This window comes from Sciurus vulgaris (assembly GCF_902686455.1).
Source record: "Sciurus vulgaris genome assembly, chromosome: 11".
NCBI classification, from domain to species: domain Eukaryota; kingdom Metazoa; phylum Chordata; class Mammalia; order Rodentia; family Sciuridae; genus Sciurus; species Sciurus vulgaris.
Genome location: NC_136472.1, coordinates 62,879,088 through 62,891,391, shown reverse-complemented (window position 1 = coordinate 62,891,391; position 12,304 = coordinate 62,879,088). Strand labels below are relative to the sequence as shown.

The 12,304-nt window shown below is 39.1% G+C and overlaps 1 protein-coding gene across 3 annotated transcripts in view; it reads right to left on the bottom strand.

The window, feature by feature from the left end:
* Positions 1-12,304, bottom strand: part of DENND5A (DENN domain containing 5A) — a 105,739-nt gene extending 93,435 nt beyond the window's left edge. For 2 of the 3 annotated variants that reach the window (XM_079104252.1, XM_079104253.1), the window contains exon 1: positions 11,890-12,303. In XM_079104252.1, coding sequence (XP_078960378.1) covers positions 11,890-11,998 — 109 coding nt within the window. In that variant the 5' untranslated portion in view covers positions 11,999-12,303. Of the gene's footprint in view, positions 1-11,889 lie in introns of all 3 variants that reach the window. The other variant, XM_079104254.1, reaches the window with a different exon arrangement.

Here is a 12,304-nt window from a genome sequence, read left to right as displayed (position 1 = left end):
CCGAGTTGTGGCTCAGTGGTAGAGCGCTTGCCTAGCATGTATAAGGCACTGGGTTCAATTCTCAGCACCACATATAAATAAGTAATAAAGGTCTATCAACAACTAAAAAAGATTTAATTTTTAAAAAAAAGTGGTTGGGGATGTGGCTTAGTGGTTAAGGACCCCTGGGTTCAATCCTCAGTACCAAAAAAAAAAAAATATATATATATATATATACACACACACACACACACAAAGATATATATATAGATATTGTATGTGTGTGTGTGTGTGTGTGTGTGTGTGTAAAGCATATGAAACATAAAGCACAAGTGATATTTAACAAAAATTAGCTCCTTTCTTCCAAAAAAGGACTATCATATATAAAGAATTGCCACCAAACCTTTAGCCTTAAAAATGAGACACAGGAATGCCCTGAAAGTTCTTAAATACTTCCCAAAAAAGAAGCTTCTACTGCATGAAAATGGCAATATATATCCACTTCACAGGATGCATTTGTGAGCCCAGGGCAGTACATACGGCTATCTCAAGAAACCTGGTTTGTCTTGAGTTCAAATTTTAAACCAGTTTATCAGGGACCACCCAGAAGCCTCTTCTTTCCTATAAAATACAAGAAGATTTAAGAATCCGGGGACCTCCTGAAAATTTGTCCTCAATAACAAAAGAGAAAGTTTCCTTTCCCTTAAAACCTTTAATAGCAATTTTTTTCTTACAGAGTTTTCTAACCACTAAAGTCTTACAAATTGGTACTATATCAAAGCACAAAGACTAGCATTTGTTTTACAAAATGTGCATTAAAAGCACTGTATTGGTCATATCAAAGCCTTGTTGTACTTCAAGCCCAGCTGTGAGCAATGAAAATGTTTCTCTTTCACTCTGTAGAAAGCTGAAAAATAGCCAAAAAAAAAAAAAAAAAAAAAAAATGGGGAGCTTTTTTTCATCCAGTACAGAGCAGTGTTACAGCATAGTATTTAGAAGGGTTAGCTCTGGGATTACATATCTAAATGTGAAAGGTAAAAACAATAAACTCTTTAGGAGAAAATGCAGAACATCTTCATGACTCAGCAATAGCAAAGATACAATATGCACTACACACAGAGAAAACTGATAAATATTACAATTCAAAACTTTTGTTCCTTGAAAGTCGCCATTAAGTGGACAAGAAGGGAACATACAAAATACAAGAAACGGCAATACATAAAACAAAATACTCATACCCAGAACATATATAAAATTCCATTTAACCAATAAGATAAAAAGAAAGCCTACAAAGAAAAATAGCAAAAAGATCTTGATGCTTCAAGAAAGAGGATACATACAAAATGTTCCATAAACTTTTGAAAGGTGTTCGACTTCATCAGTCATCCAGAACACTCAAAAACAATAATGTAAGATCACTGCGTAACCACCAGAATAGCCAAAATGAAAAGAAAGGAAAATGCCAAGTGCTGTTGAGTATGGGGGGCAATCTACATCTCATCCACTACAGGTAGGAATGAAATTGGTACAAATGCTATAGAAAACTGTGTGGCAACACCTATTGACACTGAACATATGTATACCTATGACCCAGCAATTCCACACCCAAATATATTCCCAACAGACCAAAAGGTATATTCACAAAAAGGAACATATGTGAATGTTCACAACACATTAGTACTATAATACTCAAAATCCTGAAACTACTCAAGCATCCACTGTAAACTGAGAGATAAATCAGGGTAAAGTTACACAATGAAAAGTTATACAGCAATGAGAATGTACAATCCAAAACTACACATGAAGTGATTCTCTCAACATAATGTTGTGCAAAAGAATCCAGACATGAAAAAGCATGGTGTATGATCATATATAAAGTACAAAGACAGACAAAACTAATCTATGCTCTTAGAAGTCAGAATGACAGTTACCACTGGTGAGTGGTAGGACATAAGAAAAGACTGAAAGGGGTATAAGAAAAGATTCTGGGGTACTAGCAACATGGGTATATTCAGTTTATAAAAATATTATCACTGCATATTTTGATATGAGTATATATATTCACTTCAACGGATTTTTAATTTAAAAAAAAGTGAATTCTAGCAGATCTGAATTTTAATCCCAGTCTTTCCTCACATTAGCTGTGTAACCTTAGGCAAGTTACTTACCTGTGCTATACCTCAGTTTTCTCATCTATAAAATGAGATTAATAAAATCTCCCTCATGTAGTTGCTAACAAGCCCAAATGAGATAATGTGTGCAGTACTATTATCCTATCATAACTTCTCATCAATGTCAAAATTATAAAGGAATTTAAATGAAAACAATAAAAATGTTAGTAATAGTGAACATTTAACAGATACCATTTGCCAGGCATTGTTCCAAGTCACTTAGTGTATTGATTCATTTAATCCTTACAAGAACTCTGTGAGATGAGTTCTACTTCCACTTTAAAGATCAAAAAACTGAAAAGGAGATTGCCCAAGGTCACACAAATAGTTAAAGGAAGACATAGAGAATAGTGGTGTATGCCTGTAACTCCAGCAATTCAAAAGGCTGAGGCAGGAGGATCACAAGTTCAAGGCCAGTCTTGGCAACTTAGTAAGACCCTATCTCAAAATAAAAAACAAAAAGCACTGGGGATGTGGCTCAGTTGTAGAGTGCCCCTGAGTTCAATCAGAAGGAAAGGAAGAAGGAAGGGAAGGAAAGAGGGAAGGAGGGATGAAGGGATGAATGGAGGGAAGGAGGAAAGACAGAAGAGCTAAATTTTAAACACAAGTAACCTCTAGATTATACTATCCTCATTATTGCCCTAGTAGAGAACTTCTACTTTAAAGGGGGAAAATGTATAAATAATCACAAACCTTCAATTCTTTGATAAGTTTGTACAGCTTCACATTTTATCATGGAAAAAAAAAAAAAATCCAGTCACCTAAGAGTTAAGGAACCCCAAATTCAAGACTCAGCTCTGGCACCAGCTGAGAACTCAAGACAAGTTACTCAGAACACTCTCGGCTATAATTTCTTCCTCTGTAAAATAAGAAGATTGAAAATTCTAACTTACTCTTGCTTATCATCAGTGAAGACTAACTTGCCTATTTTAAAAGAATATAGTATAAATTCTAGGCTTAGAAATGATGGTGATGGGCTGAGGATATAGCTCAGTTGGTAGAGTGCTTACCTCGCAAGCACAAGACCCTGGGTTCAAATCCCCAGCACCACAAAAAAAAAAAAAAAAAAAAGAAATGACGGTGACTGCTGATAAGAATAAAAACAGAATCTGACTTTTTCTACCATCTCCATGGCTGTTAATGAAATGCTTGTATTTTAATTTTAGATAATAATGTTCTACCCTAGCAGAAACTTGATTTCTTGTCTGAGTTACATGGTTTCTATCAAATAAAATTATATCTAAGTCATTTTTATCTATCCTAAAATCCTGTGACATCTCTGAATACCAAGTATAGTAACTATAACAGTACTAGTATTATTGGGCTCCTTTCTACTTAACCATTCTTTCTAGACTGTCCCCTTTTACTCCTCTATATTTCTTGCTCACAAAGAAATTCAAGATAACCCTTTAGGCCCTCTATAATGGGTTAAATGGTAGCCCCCAAAAGGTATGACCATATCCTAATCCCCAGAACCAATCAATGCTATCTTATTTGGGGAAAGGATCATATGGACATAATCAAGGACTTTGAGATGAGATCATCCTGCATTAGTTGGGTAGAATTAAAATTCAATGTCAAGAATTCTATAAGATAGATACAAAGAAGAAAAAACACAAAGACAAACGTGAAGACAGAGACAGAAATTGGATTAGTGTGGTCAGAGGTCAAGGAATGGCAAAAGCCACCAAAAGCTCAAAGAGGCAAGAAATTATTCTCCCCAAGAGCCACTGAGGAACTGTGGCCTGCTGGCACCTTGAGTTTGAACTTTTAGCCTCTGGAACAGTGATAAAATAAATTATCATATTGTTTTAAAATACCCCGTTTGCAAAATAAATAAGTTAATTAATTAAATAAAAAGATACACCACAGTGCCTCAAAAAAAAAAAAAAAAAAAGATAGTTTGTGGTAATTTGACATTGAAGCCCATAAGAACTACCTATAAACTACCCTATAAACCACATTCATTTACCCTCCCCACTTCTATTATAGATTCATCAGTTTTCTGAAGCATGAAAGATCAATAATTACCTTCAAAAGCACCCCAATTCAATTTTCCCCATGTCCCCTAAAAACCCAGAGCAAATAGAGAAATAATAGCAAGTATACATGGATAATCCACAATAATAATATAAGGGGTTAGTAAGTACCTTTTAAAAATCTCTTAATAGTAAAGAAATATAGATTAAAACACAATGACATCGACATTTGGAAAATAAGTACTAGTAAGGATGTAGAGAAAGTGGAAACCTGATACACTGCATGTAAGAATGTAAAATATGAAGAAACTGTGGAAAACAGTTTGGCCATTTCTTAATAGGCTAAACAGAGTTACCATATGATCCACCAATATCACTTCTTAGTGTATATCCACACAGGTGTTCAAATAAAAATTGATACATAAATGTTCACAGAAATTCTATTCACAATAGCCAGAAAGAGGAAACAACCCAAAGTCCATCAACAGATGAATAGATAAATAAAATGTGATATATTCATGAAATGGAATAGTACTGTCATAAAAAGGAAAGAATTACTGACACATGCTATAACAAAGATGAACCCTTAATATATACTATGTAAAAGAAGCCAGACACAAAAGGTCACATCTTGCTTGCATGATTCCATTTGTACAAAATATCCAGGATGGGTAAATTTACATAGACCAAAAGCTAATCAGTACTTGCCACAAGCTTGGGAAAAGAGGTAAAGCTACTCTTTAGTGGGTGGGGTGATGAAATGTTTTGGAACTACTCATAAGGGTGATAAGCTACACAACACTGAATATACCAAATACTATTGAATTATTCATTTTAAACCGCTTAAAAATTGCAGATTTTATGTATGTTTTGCATAAAAGCAAGGAAAGAAAATGACTTAAGAGATGATACTCCTGATCTTGAGAAAAGAACCAAGACCTTTGACATTCCTGCAAAGTAATTTTAATGTCTTATAACAAAAGCACAAGTAATCTGCTGTAAATTGGGATTATCTACTTACTGTCCTATAAATCATGGCCTGTGATTATTATATCTAAGTCATTTCTCTTCTGTCTTAATGCCTTAAATCCTAAAATGCCAAGCACAGTGGTACACGCCAACAATCCCAGCAATTCAGGAGGCTGAGACAGGAGGATCACAAGTTCAAGTCCAGCCTCAGCAAGTTAGCAAGACCCTGAACAACTTCACAAGAACCTATCTCAAAATAAAAATTAAAAATAAAAAAAGGTGGGTATGTACTGAAGGGATATAGTACCTCTGGGCTCAATCGCCAGCATAAAAAAAAAAAAATCTACACGTTTCTCGGTCATTTCCCATATCTTTTCACTACAAAGAATATGGTTAATTGGACATCACAGTCAGACTCCAAACTACAATCAGAAAAAACGCAAACTACAAAACTATTCGGAGGAATTTTTGAGGTTAGCAAATGCGAATCTTTTTTTTTCTTCTCTTTTTTTAATCAAAGAAACATATCTCAGGCAAAAAATATTAAATATTCTGAAACTACAAATAAACAATCAATCAATGAGAGAATGTAAAGAGAAGAAAAAATAATCGACCTTAATTACATTTAAAAAAAAATAAGTGGTCTGCTATCTCTACTACAAAATGCATTGGGGATGAACCACTAAGAAGTCACTTCATTCCAAGCCACGTCACACTCAAGATGCAATGATTAAGCCATGGCTTCAGTTTCCCCACAACTATAAGAAAAAATTAAATTTAATTACAAAAATCACATCAATAGTGAGCACACAGAAGACTTGGATTCTAACTGTTCTTTCTAACTTACTAGGTGACACTGGACAGAAAATTTTATTTGAGTGGGGCTGAAAAATTTAAAATGGGTTTAAAAGTATACTAAGAAATTTTAAGGCCATTTACAAGGGTAATCATTATCATCTGCCAAAAGCAATGACTGGACTATCTCTGATATCTAGCTCTGACATTTTTTGATTCTGTGACCAAGATAAATGAATGCACACACATACTGTGTTTTGCCAACTGAAAACAGTTTAGAAATCAAGGAATCTCACACTCACCAGGGAATGAAACTTAATGAGAGGAATCTCCACAGATTTTCTCACTGCTCAAGCATCTCAGTGTTCCATAAAAGTACTTTGGACTTACCCAGCTAGTTCAGTTCACTCAGCAGACTCAGATGGCTTAGCAAAATTTTGACCTGACTTAATCATCACACTAATGAACAAGAATAAAGGCTAACCTTTCACAGGAAGGTATGAGAAATCTCATGGATGTCAAACAAGCAAATATTCTAAGTATAATATCTGAGAAATGCAATGGTTGCCATCTTATCTCCTAGAATTACATCTGATCTCCTAGGAATATACTGAAAACACCTTGAGATCTGGCACATATACTCCCTTTGGTGACAGGACTCTGCCACTCTTAGAACTCAGCCCTGTAGTTCTAAATATTACAAACTGAAATCAACAATCATGGAAATGAAACGTAGGCACTTGATTAGTATCTGCCTCACTTAATAACTTTCAAGAACTAAATCTAAAAATCTGGCAATGGTAGGCAGCGTTTAATCACTGACTTCCAAAAGACACAAGGTTCTGAGAGGCTCTCTCACTGGATTCTATGTCGCATCCAGCAGGAACCTAAAACAAATCAAGTATAGGTTCCCACGTGTGAATGCAGGTCCCTGAGAAACCTCTAAAGTCGTCTGACTGTAATTCCAATCCAAAGGACAACAAAACAGGAATTGAGGAACTAGGCCAAGCCCAAGTATACCTTCCACCAGACTTGGCCAAAAAAATTAAGTTTATAAAAGGATATAGGCCTGGAAAAGGGTATGCCAAAGGAGGCCTGAAGCAAAGTAAACTTTATTTTTAACCTCGGAAGGAAGGGCTAAGCAGAGTCTAAGAATTTGGTTTAAGCACCAAACACTGACTCAGGATTTCCTCCCAAGAAGAGAGTAACAGAGCCTCAGTGTCATTAAAGTAAAATCCACCTATTTTCTATGTGATCTTTCCTATCTGAGGAAGTGAAATGGGATTCTCTTACGTTCTAGGAATATAGGCTCTCTCCAAGTACATTCAATACGTGCTTTTAACTGTCTTGGGATACTCTATTTCCTGTGTGCTAGTCTTTTCTGACTTCCTCCTTCTTCTACCTTACAAACAAAAGAAAACACATGACTTAGGAAATCTCCATTACAGCACCTTGACTTCTGGCAGTATCCACAGATGCCTGAGGTAAGCCAGCAGGATTTGAGTTCCACTACAACTAGTAATCTAAGCTTCAAAGTAGAGACGACCGACCATGAGACAATTTGCCCAGAATTGACCAAACTGGCAAAGGAAAATAAAAATTTAAGTTTAGTTCATACTGAATTCCAGTTTGAAACTGGCGCATCGAACTTTTCTTTTTCTTCTCTCTATTTTTTCAGTGCTGGAGACAGAACTCAGGACCTTATATACCATACCAAAGCACTCTATTTGACTATACTAAGCCACAAACACAGTCCCTTCACTAAACTTTTTACAATCATTTCATCTCTATAAAATTAGGAGAAACAGGCTCTATTTCTGTGTAGTTTTCTGTTTGTCTGTTTGGTTGGTTTTTGTTTTTGGTACTGGAGATTGAACCCAGGGGTGCACCACTACCACTGAGCTACATCCCCAAAACTCTTTTTATTTTAGAGACAGTGTCTTGCTAAACTGTTCAGGCTGGCCTTGAATTTGTGATTCTCCTGCCTCAGCCTCCCCAGTTGCTGAGATTACAGGTATGCACCACCATGACCAGCTTTTCTTCCTTTTAAATAAGATATCCCGCTAGGGCTGGAGGTTTAGAGATTAGAAGAAATTTGGGAGTAACTACTAATAGGTACAGGTTTCAAGGACAGAGTGATTAATATCTGAGTGATAATCTAAAATTAACTGTAGTGATGCCTATACCACTATGAATATACTAAAAATCATTTATGCTTTAAACAGGTGAATTGTATGGTATGTGAATTATATCTCAATACAGTTTGTTTTACCTATATATAATATAGAGGGGGCATACATGTAAGTGACAAAGAAAATGGGGCAAGATGTGAACAGTGAATCCAGCTGAAAGATGGTGCAAGGCATGGTGGCACATGCCTGTAATCCCAGTGACTCAGGCTGAGGCAGGAGGATCTGAGTCTATATTCAACACAGCAACTCCACATGCTAATTGTTGTAAAAGGAGAGGAAAGAATCTTAATTTTTCCCAAAACCAGAAGGAACACTAAGCATCTTTGCTTTACTTGCTCTGGATACACTTTTTTAAAGTTCAGAAACTGGGTGAGGTATATAACTTACTTTAATTGGAGAAAACAGACTCCTCAGTACCTCTCTGAGAACCTGGGTGCAATTCACAACTTCCTGTAGTTTCACTGACTATGACATCATCACTTTGGGAGGTATGGAGAAGGCAAAGGAAAGAAAATGCACCCTGGGGAGTCTCAGCAGGGTGAGCTATTTGTATTGTTTTATTATTCAAATATTATTTATTATTGTATAATAATCTATTATTATATAATATTATTTATTATTGTATTGTATTGTTATTCAAAAATTTCCTCTGGGTAGTCCAGATTTCCCATAAGAAATGAGTGAAGGGGGTAAAATTAATCCTTCAATCAATATCTGTTCTAACAAAGACCACCTACTGATAAATGATCTTCATATTCCATTTGTACAACCACATTTTAAGAAAGAAAAGGCCCTGCCCCTCCCCCACCCACTCCCACCTGTGCCACACTGGGTTTTGAACTCATGGGAAGTCTACCACTGAGCTACATCCCCAGCCCTCTTTATTTCATGTCACAGGGTCTTTCCTCCAACTTGTAATCCTGCCTCAGTTTTCCAAATCACTGGGATTACAGGAATGCACCACAACGCCTGGCGAAAATAACCTTCCTTATACATTTATACAACTCATTCCCTTTTATTCTCCCAATAAATTTACACAGGGATATAATTTTAGCTTGCTGAAAAGCCAGGAAATTAACAGATATTCATTAAAAGAGAACAGCCCAGCATGGTGGCACACACATGTAATCCCAGCAGCTCAGGAAGCTAAGGCAGGAAGACAGCATGTTCAAAGCCAGCCTCTAACAATTTAGCGAGGCATTAAGCAACTTAGTGAGATCCTGTCTCAAATAAAAAGGATTGGGAATGTAGCTCAGTGGCAAACTGCCCCTGGTTAAATCTCTAGTACCCGCCCCCTCCCCCGCAAAAAAGAGAGAATTATAATAATATCTATATTCACTTTTCCCTAGCAGGGTTATTAAACTTGCCCCCCAATCACAGAAATAGTTGGTAGCATAGCAGACCCCAAAAACCATGCCCTCACTAAGAGTAACTTCCTAGTTTCATTCCTGTTTTACCATTTGCCAACCATTGTCTTCATTTGCTAAAACCAAGTTTCTATACAATTTATCATACACTCAAAAGCACAGTACAATAATAACATTGGTTTACTCCACCTTTAATTTTCTTTTATTGAGACTGGTATTTTTACTCTTCCTCAACATGCTACTATTTTCTAAAGACATCCAGTCAGAGGCAGATGCAGTGGCACATGCCTGCAATTCCAGTCAGATGAGGCAGAAGGATCATGAATTTCAGCTGTAAGTGACCTAGAGAGACCCTTTTTCAAAATTTAAAATTTAAAAGAAAATAAGCTGGAGGTGTAGGACATAGCTCAGTAGTAGAACACTGCTGAGTTATGCTGAGTTATATATATATATATATCCCCCCCCCCCTTAAGACCTCCAGCCAGGCCAAAGAGATTCAATTTAGTGTCATGAGAGGAGCACCAGACAAAGATTAAGCAATGACCTAGTAGAATGTTGGCCCTACTGTGCTTCCTGGGCCTCATTTTCCTCCCCGAGCTCGCTTCTAGCACCAATAACTTGCACTGAATTCCATCAACTATATCATCCCAAAGTCACAAATGTAATACAAAAGAAACAAATAATCAGAATTATGAGAATTTGAAGACCTAAAATAGTGAACTTGAAGAAATAAAGCTAACCAATTGGGTGTAGTGCAAATGCCTTTAATTCCAGCCACTCTGGAGGCTGAGGCAAGAGAATCACAAGTCCAAGGTCAGCTTCAGCAACTTAACAAGACTCTGTTTCAAAATTTTAAAAATTAATAAAAGGGTTGGGGATGTAGCACAGTGGTAGAGAACCTCTGGGCTCAATCCCTGGTACTAATAAATAAAGCTACCCCAACAAAAGGCTTCGTGATTTTTTTCTCTACATGCTATCAATCTGAGAAAACAGTTTATTTTTTGCCTTGATAAAGCATCAATTTGTCATATTTTTAAAAGACACCCATTTTTGTCATTTGTAATGTGCACCTATATTTTTCATTAAAAAACACTGGAATTTTTCTGGTGGCAAAAGAAAAGAAACTGTCCTGTCATCTCTGAAGCAAAGTAAAATTAATCAAGAGGATGATTACTTTCAAAAGAGAAACTTTGTGGGGATGGTGACCCATGCCTATAAACCCAGACACTGAGGCAGGAGGATTGCAAGTTCAAAGTCAGCCTCAGCAACTTAAGCAAGGCCCTAAGCAACTTAAGGAGACCTTGTCTCAAAACAAAAAAACAAAAAGGGCTGGGGATGTGGCTCAGTAGGGTTAAGTTCCAGGTACTGAAAACAAAAACAAAAATCAAGAGAAACTTCATGGCAAACTGTGACATCATGACAGATCATGTGTGGTGGCCTGGGTTCAATCCCAGTACCAAAAAAGAATGAGAAAACGGAAAGGAAAAAAGAAAGAGTGGAAAGGAATTTTCTTCACCAAATCAAGATGACATAATTTTAAAGTATTAACATAACGAACCTCCACCCACTAACTGGATACTTCAGACAAAAACTTTTCAACACTATTACAATTCAAAGGTTTGGATGACCGTGGGTGGAATTCACGGGGATTTTATAATTCTGACACAATTCCACAGTGAGTTCCAAATCTGATCAGGGCCCATGGCCACTCCTCCCCTCACCACTTCCCCCTTTGAAAGACGACTTGAGAAACAACACAACACAGCCACCCCAAGAAGGATGACGCCCTTTTATTCACAAATGACCCTGGCCTCATAAAGGACATAAATTGCTTTTCATAAAAAAGTTATGGTCCTGGAGTACAAGCTCTTTCAAGTGCCATGGGAGTTCACATATTCTTGGTGCTGCCCAAGTTCAGTTCTTTATGTCCCAGATTAGGCAGAACTGCAATCCGTCGGAAAACCCAGGCGGGTTATAACGGTTTTAAGGAACTGGTCTCGCAGGATTCTTGGGAAGAGGCCAGATAAAGACACCAAGTTTTTGTTTTGCTTTTTTTAAAAGTCTGAGTGGAACTTACTTTGACTAGGACGCGGGATGCGTTCTTCCCTCCCAGAAGGGTATTGGAAGACAAGTCTCCCTTTATTTTACACTAAGTCACTCGACCTACAACCAGTCGGAGTGCACACGACCCTTCCCTCTTCCCCATCGCTTAGTGCCCAAGGCGCAGAGCGCCCGAGCGGCGGTTGGGACTCCTCCCCGCGCAGGGCCCCTTATCCCGTCCCCCTCCGCCAGCTCGACGCCCCCTTCGCCCGCGCCCGCCCTGCGTCCTGTCGGCCGACCCTCGCCGGGCTCCCGGGACAAAGCGGGATGGGGGAGGCTCCCCCGGGGTCGCCGGCCGCAGTAGGTGCGGGGAAGCGGCCGGGCTCAGCGCACTCACCCGACAGCTCGTCCGGCTCCAGCCCGGTCTCGGTGTCCAGCCCGCAGATGACAAAGTAGTCAGCAAAGCGACTGGGCGCTGAGCCCCCTCCGCCGCCGCCGCCGCTCATGGCGCCGGGGCCGAGCCGGGCCGGCTTGTGCGGAGCGGCGCGGAGCCCCCGCTCCCGGGGCCCGCCCGCCCTCAGGCCGCCCCTCCCGCCGCCGCCGCCGCTACCGCGGCTCGAGCCGCCGCCCCCGATCCTGGCCCGGTCCCCGCGGCCGCCGCTGCCGTGACGGGGCAGGGGGGTACCGGGCCGCCCCGCGCCGCATCCTGGACACCTTCGCTCCGCGCCGCCGCCGCCAGCCCAGAGCGCCGCGGCCCGAGCGAACCTGGGGAAGGGCGGAAAGCGCCGGGAGAGCCCCGCCGCGGCACCCCC